Here is a 16,305-nt window from a genome sequence, read left to right as displayed (position 1 = left end):
AAAGGCCACAGAGCTTACTGGGGACAAATCCAGGAGAAATCCAGTAAGCTTCCTTTCCAGCATCTGTAAACATCTACTCCTAGTTAGTTCTTTGCTGCAGTAACACCTCACCTCTGCACGACTGAGCACTCATTTGCCCACTGATTTCTGCTCCACTACAGAAACTCCTGGTAAGGCTCAGACTTGCAGCAGGAGCTGGAGGTGGGCGAGTCAGGCCTCATTTCCAGACAGAAGGTCTCTCAGTGGGTGAATACAGATGTAGTACCACAGCTCTGAGCAGCGGTAAAGAGGGGATTGCAAGGCTGGAGAGGACATAAGGAAGCAAGCAGCATCTACAACTTACTTCTCCTGGAACTGGAGAAATCCGGGTTTGACCTGAGGCTTGGCGTTCTCCAGGGAAGTCGTTGCCAAGGGTGAAGTTGCCAGGTTAGGCACTGATGCAGGGATCTGAGGCATCTGGGGTATGGTTGAAGCCAGCTGCTTCCAAGCTAGTAGTGTGGGGGCAGAGGGCACAGTAGCTGGACTTGGAGTGGGCACATCGAGGGCAGGAGCACTTGCCATGGTGACAGAAGTAGCAGATGGTGATGAAGGGGCGAGTGAAGCCTTATTCTCAGTAGCAGTTGAGAAGGGAGACTCCGAGTTACTTTTCACAGTTCCACCCTCAGTTCGGAAATGAAAGCTGCAAAAAAGACAGCGTGATTCAGACATAAATGCTTGACCATTGCATATAACTTGATTAAACATCAACAGGAATGTGGCAGGAGTCTGCAAACAAATTGAGGTTAAATCCCAAAAGAGGTTCTGCAAACGTGGAAAGATTTAGGGGCCTCCTAGACTGTCTGTGAAGGGAAGGGAGTTCATTAAGAGGTGTTGGGACAGAAAGGTGCAGTAACATGTTGAAATCAGAGAGATGCAGTCAGGAGGATCCATATGCCTATGAGGGCAGCTTCTCATTGCTGTTGTGAGAACCAGTAGTTTGTAGTAGCAAACCACAAGGAACTATCCAATGCCAGAGACCAACTGTGCGAACAGATCTTTCTGCTTAAAATTTGCAACATCTCCTTCCCTTTAAACTGCTTCGGAATCAGTCACGTGGCCTTATTCATTCTTTACTCAGCCAAATCTTCCATTGCCTTTAAAAAGAGCTTGGTGTGGTTTTGAACTGTAAATCAGGCTCTGCAGAAATCTGCAACAGGGAGAATTTCCAATATCCCACCCCTCCTTCGCTAGTCCCCTCACTGTAACAGTGGGAGCGTATCTTGAATTCGTTCTTCGCTCAAGAGTCATCCGGAGTTCTGAGCCTGCTGCACAGCCTCTGTAATACGGGCCACATTATCTAGCTACAGTTCTGGCTACCAAACTCTGGGCTGTCTGCTGCTTTCCAAAATGACGTGAAATGACAAATGCTTTAAAATATAGAACATGGCAAGGTGAGAAGGAGGTTGCTGTTGGGTCGGCCAGTTTGACTGCTTCATTTCAAGATCCTTATCCACGTGATATGAACCTCTTAAACAAAACCATACAAACTAAGGGCTAGGGAAAACTTTTTAAAAGAGATTTGTCGTGACAAGACAAAGAACAATGAAATGCTTTCTCACTGCAGTGATGGGGAGCTGTCTATATCACAAAAAGTCTGTATCCTCTGACAATGGTTGAGTTTACAGGATCCTCTCTCTCATGTTTTCTTATTTCTCTGTATCATATATTTGTGTGCTGTGAGAAGTACAGGTCTCCTTGAACACACTGTCTGTCAAGTAGGCTATGGAAAAGCACAAGTGTCCAATTCTCAGCCTTGCCAACACTGTGAGAGACACCTCTTTTTCACAAGTTGAGCACATTTATTGTGAAACAAAATTAAAGAGGACGCAGTGTTCTGCGAAAATTTTAGCTGAGCACATTTACACAGGAAGCATGTGGATGCCCAAACCGCTGCCCTCAGGACTGCCCACGTTCCTGCTCTTGAGTAGAGTTACTCAGTAAGGTCTCTCTTGTCCTGCAGTGTGCGTGTTGTAGAGTTTTCCCAAGGTTTCCCAAGACTCGCGCTCTCCCACTTACTTGGCGTGCTTGATGGCTCCATCCAGGGTGCTGAAGAGGGCACCGCATTCCTCCACCACACAATGGAAATGCACCTTATGGAGAAAGTCGCACTGCGCATCGCAGAAATCCTTGGTACCAAACCTGGCCAAAGCAGACAAGCAGGCATCTTACAGAAGGCCTCAGAAGAGAAGCAGTGTTGGAACAGACATTTTTTTCTTTGTTGATCAACTCTACTACCACTCTGTTTTCTAACATCACTGTCCCTGCTGCACAAACAGCACTGCTGGCATTGTTGCTTGATTATTGCTGGTTCTATAGATCTGAACATGCAGAACAAGAACATAATTTCTCTCCAGTTGAACTTTACTGAGAAACTCCCATTCACTTTTAGTGGGAGCAAAATACAGAACCACTGTGAAGCAAAAGATGAAAATCATTAATGTTCTAGAGTGCCTAGGTACACAAGCCAAGGCTCTGAGGAACGACCAGAGGTTAGTAAATTAAGGGAAATCCAGACTGAGAGGACACTGCTGAAACATTGCAGGTAATTTTTTTTTTTCCTGTTTCTATCTACTGGCAGTAGCAAAAGGGAAGAAACAACTGTAGTCCAAGGGAATCTAGATCAGAATCTGCCCACCCCCCACCTTGAAACAGCAGGGTATCACATAGATGGGAGAGACGAAGTATTGCCTTTATAGCAATCACAGCCTAGTATGTGCAAATACTGAAAAGCACAGTCCCTGAAGTACAGAAGAACCAATGCTGCAAGGCAAAAACCTTCATCTAAGCTACACCTTTTGTCATCTCGGAGGAAACAGTCCAGAGGGAAAACCAACTAAGCATGGTTTCACTGCTCATCCACTGCTGAGATTCTCCAGACTTATCAGTAAGGGTAGCACAAATACATGTGATTTCAGGAAACTCCAGAATTACAGCAAATCAAGAAATCCAGTAAAAAACACCGGCAGGAAGGATTTGAAACTTAACAGGGGAATCTTCCATAATTAAGATACAACCAACTACAATTGCTCTGATGAGCAGGAAAGCAAGAAACAAACAGCAGCCTGTGTGGTCCCAGGAGGGACCTCTTCATAATTTGAAGGTAAAGGAAAAAGAAAAAAAAAATTGTACTGGAGAAGGGAGGTCAGTGGATGTAGAATACAAGCAGTCAGTTTGGGCTTGCAGGGAGAAGGTGAAGGAAAGTAAAGGTGTGGTAGGAGATAAGAAACCAAGTTACTACAAGTTAAAGGGGTTGTTTTATCAGGGACAAGAGGTGGTGTGCTTAGAAAGACAGTCTGATAAAAGTGGGAGTTGATGAGTCAAAAATGGCTGCATTAGAAAATTTGCTTTGGATAGGAAAACTGAAGACAAAGCAGACAATTAGGGATAAAATGAAGATGTTCTAGAACAGTAGATAAAGGGACTGGTTGGAAAATATAAATATGCACAAATCAGCCAGTCTGGATGATGTATGTCCTGAAGTGCAATGGAAATTAACTCACAAACTGATTGCATTACTATTTGCTATTTTTTTAAGCCATAGAGAAGAGGGAGGTACTAGGAAATTTGGAAAAAAAAAAATATAAAAACTAGGTACTGATTCTTTCAGGGAAAAAAAAAAGACAAGGGATCTTTGACAATTATCATACCTCTAGTCTTAACTTCTCCTTCCAGTAAAGTAATGGAACAAATATTAAGAGGGAGGAGAAAATCATTAAACATCTAGAGGATAAAGGAACCATGAGCAATAAACAGCATCAGGATTATAAAGAATAAATCTTGCCAGACAAATTTAATTGCTTTTTTTGATAGAATTACAAAATTAGTGGATGAAGGGATGCAATATATTTGGATTTTAGTAAAGCATTTTGATACAGTCTCACATATGCTTAGAATTAATTCAAATTGGCCTGGATGTGAATGCTACCTCATGGATTGAAAAGTGGCTGAAGGACCGTAAACAAAGGCTAATGACAAACAGCAACATATTGAGCTGGGAGGAGGTATCTTGTGAATGCTGCAAGGATGACTTTGGTTAGGTCTGAGCTTATTTAACATCTTCATTAGTAATCTAGGAGAAGGAGCAAGCAGCATGTTAATGAAATTCACAGAAGATACTAAACTGGGAGGAGTTGGCAACACCAGTGCAAGAGGAGAAAAACAACACCGAGAGGCCTTGCAAGACAAGGGAGAAGGTTCAGAATATGAGAGTCTATTTGGAAATACACAGCTCATACATCTGGGGGCGGGGGGGGTGTTTTTATACATAGGGGACTCATGAGAACAACATTAAAAGCAATCCTGTGTAACAGCAGATAGTAAATGTGTTACATATACGTTACGGAGTACGGATGCAAACAAGGAAGCACATTGTGAGCTGCGTATTTGGGGGCAGGAAGCGTGTTGTATCTGGTGTGGTGATACAGGAACGGCACCCAGTGCTGCACCCATTCAGGGAACAGCAAGAACAACGGCAGCAACAACATGATCAGCAGGCTGAGGGGTCTCGTTGACAAAGTCAGATGAAAACAAGTAAAAAAGCTTGGTTAAGTGGTATGCTAAAAGTCTGTGACTATCTGAAGGGGGTGAACTGCAATTGCAGAGAGGAATTATCTGCTGTGGTTCAAGGAGATATAACCAGGAGGACAGCAACAAAATTAAAAAAAGGGAAATTCAGGCAGCATACCATGAAAAAAATAGTGACAGTGAAACGTATTAGGTGGTAGAATAATGCTGTCAGAGACAAGAAAATAGCCACACTGCTTGGCATAATTAAAACTAGGCTGGATAAAATGCAAACGGACTGCAGGGAAGGATCTCACGCTGGCCAGAGGCAGATGGACTAGAAGACTTTCTAGTCTTCCACATCGAAATCTGTGATTTACAAAGTGTCCACAGGCATTTGTAGGCAGTATCTGCGTCAGAGCACAACCTGTGTGTGTCTGTCTGGGTGTATCTGTGTACGCTCAAAGCATGTGTCTGTCTGGGCATGTATGTGCATGTGTCTGTGTGTGGGTGAGTTTGTATCTGTTCCATTTTCCTTTCAAGCCTCCTTGTCTACAACAAAACCAGCAGAAACCATCCCAGTTCCCATACCCCTTATACTCCCGGTTTTGTTTCAGTGGCCTACTCCTATGATCAGAGGAAATGCCACAGCAAGCATTTTAAGGCTTCTGTGATCTGTGCTTAATAACTAAACGTGGTCCAACAGAAGCTCAGTGCTAAGAGCAAGCTGCAGCAGGTCCCCTGGACTTGCAGACTGGGGGCATAAAGAGGAGCCTAAGATGAAGTCTAGGCTAACAGTACTATGTGAGGATCTGTGCTCGTCGCTGGCTCTCAAGATCCCTTTGAAAAGTAATTGTATGTGGACAGATATTTCTTACAGGACAGTAACACCCTGCAGCCAACCAGGACTGTGGACTAAACGCACCCCAGAAGGTGATACCCAGAAGGTATCACAGAAGTAGGCCTTTACATTCAAGAGAACTCGGCATTCCAGTGTGAACTAATGAGCCAGACACTTTGCAACAGAAATAATTTCCCCTTTCCTCTATTCCCAGTTTCATGCTCTCCTTACCGGCGCAGGTACATCTTCCATGGCTCAGAGAGCTTCTCCTGGACAAGTGCCTTCACTGCCTTGCCCAAGTACTGTGTTGGCTCTCCAGTCCCAGCCTGGCTGCCGTCTCCTTCTGTCTTAATGTTCAGCAGGTTGCCAAGGCTGGCGCTGGTCTTGGACATCTGGAACAAGAACATAGACACTGCATCAAGCCCAGCACACAGCTGCGGACACTGCCGCTCTGGATGCCCTCAGCATCATCCCATGGAAAGCTGTGTATTCAAAGATTAAGAGAGAAGACAAGAAGTCTGCACAGGCCACCTCAACTGCGTCAACAAAACTTAGTAACACCTCACTCTTCGGCGTCCTCCACCCAACTATCACAAAGTACTCAGGTGCCCATCTAATACTCATGGCTCTTGCGTAAAGTCGTGAAGCATCATGTCTATTTTATCCATGGGGAAACTGAGGTGAAGAGAGGCATACCTTGAGTATGGGACAGATGTGCAGGCTTAAACATTAATAACCCTATATAGCTCCTACAAAATGCTGGTCTCTTAGTACGGAGCTAGTGATAGAACTGGTAAGCTCTAGTTTATTTAGAATCATCATATCCCAGCATCATGGATGTCTCCTCCTTTAAACTGACTATCGGGTATGTTTGAGGGTGGGAGGGGGGAATCTCATTCAACTAGGGAAAAATTCTGCCTCTGCTTAAGTTCCTAGAAAATTCTTACCAACTTCAGTAAAGAAATGATGTCACTTTCTGTGTGAAATGGACACAGCCTGCACACAGCAGGACTTGGACTCACAATAATCTGCCTTGTGTGAAAGGCTTCAAAGAGATGGTACACAGAGAAGGTTTAGAGGTTCAGGCATATGATGTGCAGGATAGAAAAAGGAAGTTACTTAAGAGTGCTTAGAGAGAAAATTTTCTTTCATAATAAATGCACAATTTCTCAGACCTTTTCTTGCTCTGTTGTGCTCTCGATTACCTCCAGTAACAAGACTGAAATTCGCATGAATAAAATGTAGGATTGGGCCCAATACTTGCATTATAAACTCCACTCACTTGAGGATCTCGAAGCCCTTTATAAATATCAGTTAATTAAGCCTGACAGCCCCCCTAAATAAACGGCAATACGCTACAGGAACCCTGGCTATTGGAGGCTCTCAATGCCCCCTGAAGGTAAAGCCCCTGCTGCTGTGTGGAGACTGCAGCTCTTTATGGCTGGAGTCAGAAATTCAAATTGTCTTTTTCCATTGGTATTTGTTGGGCATTCCACTTCTGTAAAGGGTTCTTTTTCCTAGGCAAATAATGAAGGATTCCTCCACGGACAGAAATTGTGTGCAGCAAGAGGAAGACGCAAGTGTGACGTGCTCCTGAGCACACCGAGTTTGATTCTGCAATCCTTAGTCTTGGAATAGGCTCCTTCAAATCACTAGGCTCTATTCCTCGCTGGTTCAAGTCATCAGTTAATCCCATTCTTTCTTTAAAAAAGGAACAAACCTGAAGAACTCATATTGTGTACCTGTGCTACACCTATTTTGCACAACATAAAGAGTCTTATGCAGGTCTGCACACAAATGAATGCTTCTTTCTAAGCATATGCTTAAATCTCATATTCTCCTGGAGATTTTCAAGTGAAATATCTATTGAAACAGAACTTCCCTGAGCTGGGGCCTTCCGAATGACTCAAGATCCCAGGCAGCAGACTTACTAAATAGGTTTACTCACTAGAGAAAGAGCTGCATATTTGAAATAACTAAAGGGACAATATGCAGGAACAAATAAGAAATTAAGTTTAAAAGGGAACACGAAAAACTCAGTGTAACAGAGAGCCAATGGAAGAGAAAAGTGGTGTAAGGACAAACGCAGAAATTAAACAACACAGAGAAAAAAGAGTGATGAAATAAGAGAGAAAGGAGGCGAGAGATTACTGGGCAAAGTCACTTTGCCCTCTCTTGAGGGTTATATGGCCTTGATGCATGTAACGCCCAGAGCCAAGGGGACGGCAATAGTAGTGCCTGTAAAACCTATCACACAGTAGAATATTAAAGCATGGCTCAAAGGCTGCCCTGATCTCTACTGCAGTTGTATACAACAGCAAAATTAATCTTGGTACAGTAGAATTTATCATGTGAAAGGGAAATATATATTTGAGATGATGTATAATTTAAGGAAAAAGTAAGTAAAAAGAAACCGTGCATTATCTAAAATAAATATTATAGAACATGGTAAAGGGGGCTCTGTTGGACACCATTACTCACAGCAGAAAGACAGAAATTGATGATTTTGGCTCAAAACTTGAATTTTTTTTCTTCTCTTTCATAAAACCAAATGATTCTCCTCCCCCTCCCCCAATGAAAGAAAATGGTTTTAAGTAAATAAACAAAATGAGTAACTATAAAAAGAGAGCGAGAGAGAAGTTGCCAGGTTCTGGAAATAAAAATGAAAAAAAAAAAATCTTTCTGAGCCCTCCTCTGTCTAGAAAGGATGGGAAAAAAAAAAAAGGTGTCAGAGGCTGCAATATATTTCTTCAGCCAGTTCATTAAATTAATTCGTAAGCAGTGGCTCTGAAATTATACCCGATGAAAAATGATCTCAAAATTTAAATGGTACAAACTCATCTTATTAGAGGCAAAACATTAAAAAACAAACGCATCTCTTCCCCCCCCCCCGCCATCGCAGCTTTAATTTCTCTTGGTGGGGGGAATGAAAGGCGTTTGATGGATGGCTCTTACCTTATTCATAAGCGAGGATAAAAGAGATGAATTTGCCGAGACTGTGTGGCCATTTGATTCATTACTGGAACACACAAACCAACAGGGTTTAGTTAAGATGTGCACAGGGACTGTGAGCACTGAGATTAATCCTTCTCCCTTCAAGCTGCCTCGCTCCTCACCTGCTACATCCGGAGGAAGAGAATGATACCCACCCTCCCTTGGGCACACCAAACTCTTTTACTTGGTGGTAGCCAAGATGGAAAGAAAGAGGGTCCCAAGTTTGCAGGATTTAGTTCTTTCCACCATTAAACAGTCCAGACCTTTTCCTCCAGTGTCCCCACCATCACACTTTTTTATTAGCTGACTCACAACCCACCCCATGTTTTATTCCTTCATCCTGTTAGAACTTCCAAAAACATGCCACAAAACCAGGGGGGATGCTGACAGAAGGCTCATGCTACCAGGGACAAAGGCCCTCTCGGCAGCAGAGGAGAAGGCAAGGCAACAACCCTTATGGCCACAGCTAAGCCTGCTGAAAGGCAGCCTTCGTATTTCACGGGCAGCAGTAACAGTTCAGGTTGACTACAAGTCAAACTGAGGCTTGTTTAAATAAAGTACGGCAAGGAAAGCATATGAAAGTCCAAGTGGAGCAGGCTCGCTTATCCCCAGTATCAGCTCCTCTGCAGTTTTTCCACACAGGACAATCCCCAAACACTCCTGTTCTCAGTAGAGATGCTGGGCAAGCGGGTCACACGCCTTGAGATGGGTGCGTTCACATCTGCGCAAGTGCAAAGACTCATCACCGTAACTATAGATTAGCACACGCCAGGCCCAGCCCAGAGTTAGCCTCACACCCAGTTGTTTTCTGTGTCCAGTTTCTGTGGAAGGTGTCTCTCTCAGACCTGATTCAATGCCCTATCACACCAGTGCAAACGCTCCTGTTAAAAGTGTGCTTCAAGCAGCCTTCGATCGGCTCTTGATGACAACAGCAGCAATGTCTAAGTCAAAGAAGGAGCTTTGCCAGTGGCTCGTTTTTCAGAGGGGAGCACTTGTCAAAGAGTCGGTAGGTGCTTGTGAGCCCAGAAAACCATCTGGAGAACATACACTTGAGGGGGAGTCGAGAGACTCTCCCCGCCTCCAGTCTGGGGGTGTCCAACTCAGCCACTGTGAAACTGCCTTTCGACAACATGTTGTGTCCTCTCATGTCACAGGTATGGAAACTTCTGAGCTCGATGCTAGAAAGAGCAAAGCATGCCTGCCTGCGTGTTTCTCTCACCCGTGATCCTTGACGCTCAGGTCCAAGCTGTGCTCCTGCAAGGACTCCTGACTGGTGGCAGATGACGATCCCATGGCCTCCACAGGTTCCTGCTTCACCTGAACTGGATTGAACCGTCCAGGAGCTGCTGGTTGTCCATTCCCTGCTTGCGAAAGACACCAAAATTAAATGCAAAAATTAAATGAAAAATGTAGGTCTAAAATGAGGTTACAGTGGCAATAAGTAAGTTAAATCACTACAACCAGTGCATAAATGGAAAAAGCAAAGAAAAAGTGTGGGGGGAGGGAAGTGCTGGGATTGCTGGTCAGCGTTTATTGCCAAACTGACATGATGGGTTCTGACGTCCACTCCAGCGTGGAAATTCTTCAAGTGATAATTATTGCAAAATTATGTCAAAGTTGTCCAGGCTATGGGCCCTTTAAAGGAGAAGGGCGGAAGGAGCGTGGGGGAGACCTGATTCTCTGCACAAACTGTCATAACTAATTTGCAGGGCTGCCTCTTAAGCGTTTATTAAAGACTCTGTTAATGCTGAGGCAATGTGGCAGCTTTCGACTGCTAGTCAAGCCCCCTTTCTCGTCCCCAATCCCCGCGTTGCCGTAGCGACAGCGGTGGCCACCACTGCGCGTGCCCAGCAGCAGCATCTGCCCCGTCGGGGCTATCGAAGGTGACAGTCACCGGGACCGGTTCGAACCGCGCGGCCTCTCGCCACGCCACGTCCCCACAAAAAGGGAGGAGAATTCTTCTTTTGGAGGAGGCTTAGTGCCGAGGCCAGGAAAGAAAAGTTCAAATTAAAGGAAGGGGAAAAAAATAGAGGAAAGGAAGAAAAAGGGGAGAACAAATTAAAGAAAAAAAATTAGGAAGAACAGCAAAGAAAAAAGGAGGGAAAAAAAGTTGCTGACAGGAACATGTCTGCAGAGCTTTTTTCCACAATCCCCAAGTGACTAAAATATTAATTTACCCTCCGGCAGTACAGCTGACGGCGAGCTGCTTCTCAGACAGCAAGTGGCATTTTATTAAAAAATAAAGGAAAATAGTTCCCTCAATGACCTTTCTCTGCTTTAGGAAACAATTTTTCAAATAATAATTTTTAAAGTATGTGAAAGTTCCCCTCCCTCCTTGATCAGATCACGTCGTTCTAGCTCTTGGGCAGAAGGGAACACTGGCAGCACTCACGCACCCAGGGGCCGGCAGTCCGTGCCCTTTCCGTGCCCCAGGGAAGGAGGCTGCAGGGCAGCCCGATGCCACGGGGCACTGCCAGGCAGAGTCTCCTCTCCGTGACCCCACACTGCCCACCATGAGCTGACCATGTTCAGCAGGACATTGTGGAGGCACCCTGTGCTCCTGAGGGAGCCCCACGTCCCTGCTGGCAGGGCTGGGCACAGGCAATGACCTGCCCCAGCTCTAGGCAGCAGCAGGAAGAGCCCCGGGCTGCCCCAGGGGGCTTCTCATTCCCATCTTTTACCCCTCTCACAGTGCTCAGGGAGCTGCAGGGACAGAGAAGCACAGCTTGCAAGAACTGAACAGGAGAACAGGCCAGTTTGTGGACTGTACCAACACTATCTCCAAACCCACAGGTGGGACAACAGAGCTGGAGCACAGAACGAGCCCCCCCGGATGAAAAAAACAATTGGCAAAGAGCTGCAGGATCAACACCACCAGGCTCAGTCACAACTCGGTATCTGCAGCAGAGGGCTTAGGCTGCTGTGTGTCCTGCAAGTATTGGCCACGTTTTTTCTGCTTTTCCATTTTTAATACAGTGCCTCTCTCTTTTCAGCCTACAGCACACTAGGTAATACACATGGCAACACTTCCTTCAGATCTGGTAAGAACCTACTCCATTTGCGGGCAAAGCTGTGTTTCCTGCCTCTCTTCTGGCCACATGGATATAGCCAGGCTCCAGAGGAAACCATGTCAAGACTGCCCTCTTCAAGGGTTAACTGGACACGACCAAATTTATTCTCCCATTTGTCTTCCTTTACTACCTCCTCTCCATCTCCAGTGCCATGGACAACTGGGTGGCTTCTCATTCACTCCTCTCCAAGTCATCAGGCACTGCTCTTCCTCCCACCACTAGCACAACTGATGAGAGTAACTCACCTGCTTCAAGTGCCACAGAGGGCTTGAGTGCAGCTGCTGCCAGCCTGGCCATCATAGGAGAGATTAATCCCTTGCTAGCAGAGATCCTTTCCATTATAGATGCCGCTGGAGCTGGAGAAGAAGTAGCCGCTGGCTCACCAGATCCTGAAATGGCCTGGGATGAGGAATCTGTAGGAGCAGACGATGTTGGATTGGTGCCAGAAGAACCAGCAGTCATCAGATTAGCTGAGCTGGCAGGAAGTGGTGTAGAGACTCGACTAGGGATGATGGGGAAGAAGGATCCAGCTGTTCCAGGAAGTGCTGAGTTGGAGAGCGCCAGGGCCAAGGGTATATTGCTGGGAAGAGCCTGGGAGAGTAGGCCAGAGATCTTGGTGGCTGGTGTCATGCTGTTGGCAGACTTGCTGGCCTGTGAGGAAGCAAGCTCAGCACCAGAGGAGGGTGCAGCTGGGACTATGAGAGAAACGGAAGACTGTTGACTGGTGGGGGAGGCACTCAGGCTGGAGTTCTTCGAGCTCATAGCAGAGAAGTCAATAAGGTCATCGTTACTGGACTCCTCTTGCTCATTATCCTTGGACCCCAGGAGAGAGGCAGGCAGGCCCAGCACTCCTGAGCTCCGGATGTGTCGGCGCTCATGTTTGCGTTTATGGGAGGTCATCTGGCTGGTGGAGGTGAAGGTGAAGCCACAGCCTGCCCTTATGCAGTGGAAGTGGTTGGTGGCCTTGCTGTAGACACAGCCCTCATACTTGCATTCCTCATACTTGTAGAACTTCTTGAAGCCGTCCTTGGCATAGGCATCATCTTTGATGTGGTAGCTCTTGTGCTTCTCAATGTCACACTTGTTCTTGAAGGTGAATGTACATCCAGGTCGCCTGCAAGGGCATCAAGGAGGAGAGGGTGGTTGGCTGTGTGGGCTAGGAGCACAACGCAACTGCTGTCACCTGCCTCCCTCTGGGATAAGGACTGGGACCAGTAAGAGACAATGGCCCTGGCTGCAAAGGGGTTGAGGAGCTTTATACTCATGAACCCATGACACCAAGGCAAGCAAAAATGCTGCCATGTCAGAGAGCTGGGAAACTCACTACACTCTGAGGAACAACAACAATAAAATGGGGATGCAGGCATCCACCACTAAAAGTTCCAACCAAAACAGGAGCTAAAGGGGACTAAGGTACAAACTGTGCTTTCCTACTCTTCCTGAGAACATGAGCAATCAATAGAAGAGCATTTGTATACAGAAGGCAGAGTCTGGCCCTGGAAAGGATGAGCTGGTTGACTGTTGGCTGGAGAGAACTCTAGCAGGGAAATGCCATTAGCAGTGTATTAATGGCCTACTTCACTGAAGAGTACTGTGATCTCTTTCTCAAATTATTCTAGGATGTATTTTCTAGTGGGTATACTTTCCTCGGATCATAATCCTGCCTTCAGAGTGGTCTGTGGCAAGATCTTGGAAATCACATCTGCCCTGAAGTGTGAGCTCTCTCAAGAGCAGTCACTTAGAAGGTCACAGCAGGGAAAATCAAGTCCCTGTGTATACTCCTCAATTTATAACTTGGCAGAAGGAGGTAAACGGACCATGCAACTCTGAGGCAGGATTCCCCTCCTTCCCTGCTGTCTCACCTGCAGTGAAAGTGAGTGGTTTTCTGCCCATAGAACTGGCATTCCACAGTGCCGCAGTCCTCCGTGGCGCGGAATCGCTGAAACCCGTCATTGATGAGCTGCGTGTTCTTCTTGTGAAAGTTCTCATGGGTCATCACATCAGAGGTGCTTGTATAGACCTTGTTACAACCCACCTACCCCAGGCCAAAACAGGGAGTCATCAGTAGAGCGTTTTAACAGCCTACCGTGATTACCAACAATAATAAACATATGAGCAGCACACACACATTTAATAGTTCCATTTGTGCACTTCTCCTAGGAGTATTAAGTCATCACTTTAATTCCCCATCTAAAGACTGATAGAGCAGTTGTGAAAAAAAAAAACAGCACTCTGGGCTTGAAACAGTAAACAAAAATGGGGAGGATGCAAAGGGATAAAAGACCAGCTACAGATAATCATGCCTGCTTAGGGGGACAGTAACCAGGGTTCCTGTTCTTAAGGAGAAAAGAACACTGACAGATGCCATTACTTTTTGTCATCTTGGAGCAACATGGAACAAAGGAGGACTTTCATCTATTTGGGGAATACAAAATTGAGTGGGAAAGTTACCTCTTTAGTCCTTCTGGGAGGTAAGGCAGGGTGGTGCAACATAAGGCCAGTCTTTTGAGTTTGTAACGTACGGGTTTAATTCCAGCAAAGCATAAGCCCTGTGTTCAGCTGATCTTAGCAAACCGGTGACTTTTTTCCCCGTCACTGTTCAAGACTACCACTTCCATAACTTTAAACTCATGTAGCAAATGGGAATGGTGTGAGGAGGACGGAATGCTGAAAACCTGCCTTCCTCCGGGTAAAGCGGGCAACTTTGCCATATTGAGTAAAAAACCACTGGAATCTGAAAACATCCTCAGCCCTGCTGAGCGAGGATTTTTTTTTTTTTTCTTTTCTTCTCTAGCACAACGTGTGCCAATGCCTGCACCATCTCAGAAGTGAAGAGAACGAAAACATCACCTCTTAGTTCAGCCCAGGTTGATTCAACCAGGCAATAACAAAACCCATGACAAATACCCAGAAAAAAAAATAAAAAGGATCTCCAGCTATTTCCAATATAAAAGAGCCTCTCTCTCCCTGCACTGACACCTTGAAAAAAGACAGACCCTGCATGGCATTAAAAAAAAGAATTAAACAAAAACCTCCTTAGGAATAATTTGCAATGCAGCTCTTGGTGCTAAAGCCTAAAAAAATGTCAGTTTATATAAACAACTAACTGAATTTTATCCACACCAATTATGGACATAAAGAAAAAAAAAAAAAAACATGAGATGGATGGCACAAATTCCGCCATTTAAGCAGTATTTTCTTTAATTGGGAGTTTATATTCAGACACCTTTCCTGTAAGACACTGCTTACATGGGCATTATTTTACTGGAAGACAGTGGGCACAGGGTGGAATTACCCATATATAGTTGCCTAAATGAGGGTCTCTATTCGAACTCGGAGTGACTTAAAGCTGTGAAACACTCCTTGTACTCTATTAAAAAATTAAACAGATCCCATCCTGGTCAATTGAAGAAACTAAACAATCAGTATTATGGAAGCATAACAGAAAATGTCCTCAAGAGAAAGTCACATGAAGTTCCCAATTTATCAAATGTTGTAAGCACATGCTTAAACCAGCCCCTATTCAGGGCAGTACTTGAGTGCATGCCTAACTTTTAAGTATGTGCTTAAGCCCCATTGACTTTGGAAAGCTTACCTGGCTTCAAGTTAAACATATGCTGTTTAAGCATGTGATTAAGGCCTTGTGACTTTAAATGGGGTCTTAAACTGTTGGGATAGGGCGAGGAGACCTGAGTTTTCAGAACGGAAAAGCTTTCACCAAGAGCTGCTTGATTATTGTAACTACAGCACACTCGCATGGCAATGGTTTAGGCCACAACTCTAACAAGTACACGTCAAACCCTCTAATTTGGAAAGTGATCAGGGTAAGACCCAAACATTCTGGTGTGTCCATGTCTAGAAACAGTAAAGGCATCACAGTTACATCTATGCAGCAACTCCAACTCTGGTTACACTGCTGCTGAAGTCTGGCTGAAAGTCTTGAAACAAAGCTCCCAGCCTACACCACAGCCAAGTAAACTCTAGTTCCACTGGGGAAGGAGATGGAGAACCAGCGGTGTTAAGTCTTGATACGCGACATTGAAGTTTAATTACTTTAGCAATTGATTATGGAGGAAATTAACCCAGTGCTAAAGGGCAGATGTGTCACAGAAAAGCCTGATTTCAAGGCCACAACCGATCAGATTTGGGTAGAGGCAGTGCAGTGGCATCGCAGAGAAGTCCCTGAATCCCAGAGAACGGGATCAAGTCTAAGACTGTGAGAAAATCTTGAGACCCGCTTCGCCTCGCTGCGTGCGCAAGCAAAACAGAGAATGGTGCTTCCCTTTGCCTTTGCCACCACTTGGCAGGGCAAGTGCAGTGAGGACAGGGCACAGACTCCTCAAGGAGGTGCCTGAATCAGAAGTGAGCAAGAGAGGCTCTGAATGACTAAGATGTCGCCCCTTTGTCTCAGGGCAGCCCCTTGCTCTCTAACGAGATGTACTGGCCTGCCTGAACTCAAGAACCTTTTCAGCCCACCCCAAAAAGGACACAGCTCAAACAATGACTCTTCGTTTGCCTCGTGTCCTGCCATCTCTTTGCCACCCAGCTGTTACCTGCATGCAGTGGTAGTGTGTGCTTTTCCCATTCAGGTGGCAGCCGTGATAGTACACGCTGCAGTCATCCAAGGGGCTGAAGCGCATGAAGCCGTGCTGGAGGGAATTATCACGTTTCTTGTGCATGTTGTAATGCCGAATCACATCCTGTTTACTGGTGAATCTCTGGAGAGATACAGAGACAGACAGTGAGACACACGTGATGGGAGTGGGTGAGTAATCCTGGGGGCAGGGGTATTTTTTTTCTTTTGTTGTTGTTGTTAATAAACTTATGCTACTAGGAGTTTAAAGCTCAGAAGTAATC

The 16,305-nt window shown here is 45.4% G+C and overlaps 1 protein-coding gene across 1 annotated transcript in view; it reads right to left on the bottom strand.

The window, feature by feature from the left end:
• The window catches only part of CASZ1 (castor zinc finger 1), a 48,294-nt gene that overhangs the window by 13,319 nt on the left and 18,670 nt on the right, over positions 1 to 16,305 (bottom strand). Inside the window, exons 6-13 of the mRNA XM_086625510.1 lie at positions 16,002 to 16,166; positions 13,311 to 13,483; positions 11,694 to 12,562; positions 9,597 to 9,738; positions 8,339 to 8,402; positions 5,615 to 5,775; positions 2,056 to 2,178; positions 344 to 679 (exon numbers count right to left, since the gene is read on the bottom strand). Coding sequence (XP_086481636.1) covers positions 344 to 679; positions 2,056 to 2,178; positions 5,615 to 5,775; positions 8,339 to 8,402; positions 9,597 to 9,738; positions 11,694 to 12,562; positions 13,311 to 13,483; positions 16,002 to 16,166 — 2,033 coding nt within the window. The remainder of the gene's footprint in view (positions 1 to 343; positions 680 to 2,055; positions 2,179 to 5,614; positions 5,776 to 8,338; positions 8,403 to 9,596; positions 9,739 to 11,693; positions 12,563 to 13,310; positions 13,484 to 16,001; positions 16,167 to 16,305) is intronic.

This window comes from Tauraco erythrolophus, chromosome 23 (genome assembly GCF_009769465.1).
Source record: "Tauraco erythrolophus isolate bTauEry1 chromosome 23, bTauEry1.pri, whole genome shotgun sequence".
Taxonomy (NCBI): domain Eukaryota; kingdom Metazoa; phylum Chordata; class Aves; order Musophagiformes; family Musophagidae; genus Tauraco; species Tauraco erythrolophus.
Note: the sequence above shows the minus strand (reverse complement) of the source record. Positions and strands in the feature narration are given on the sequence as shown.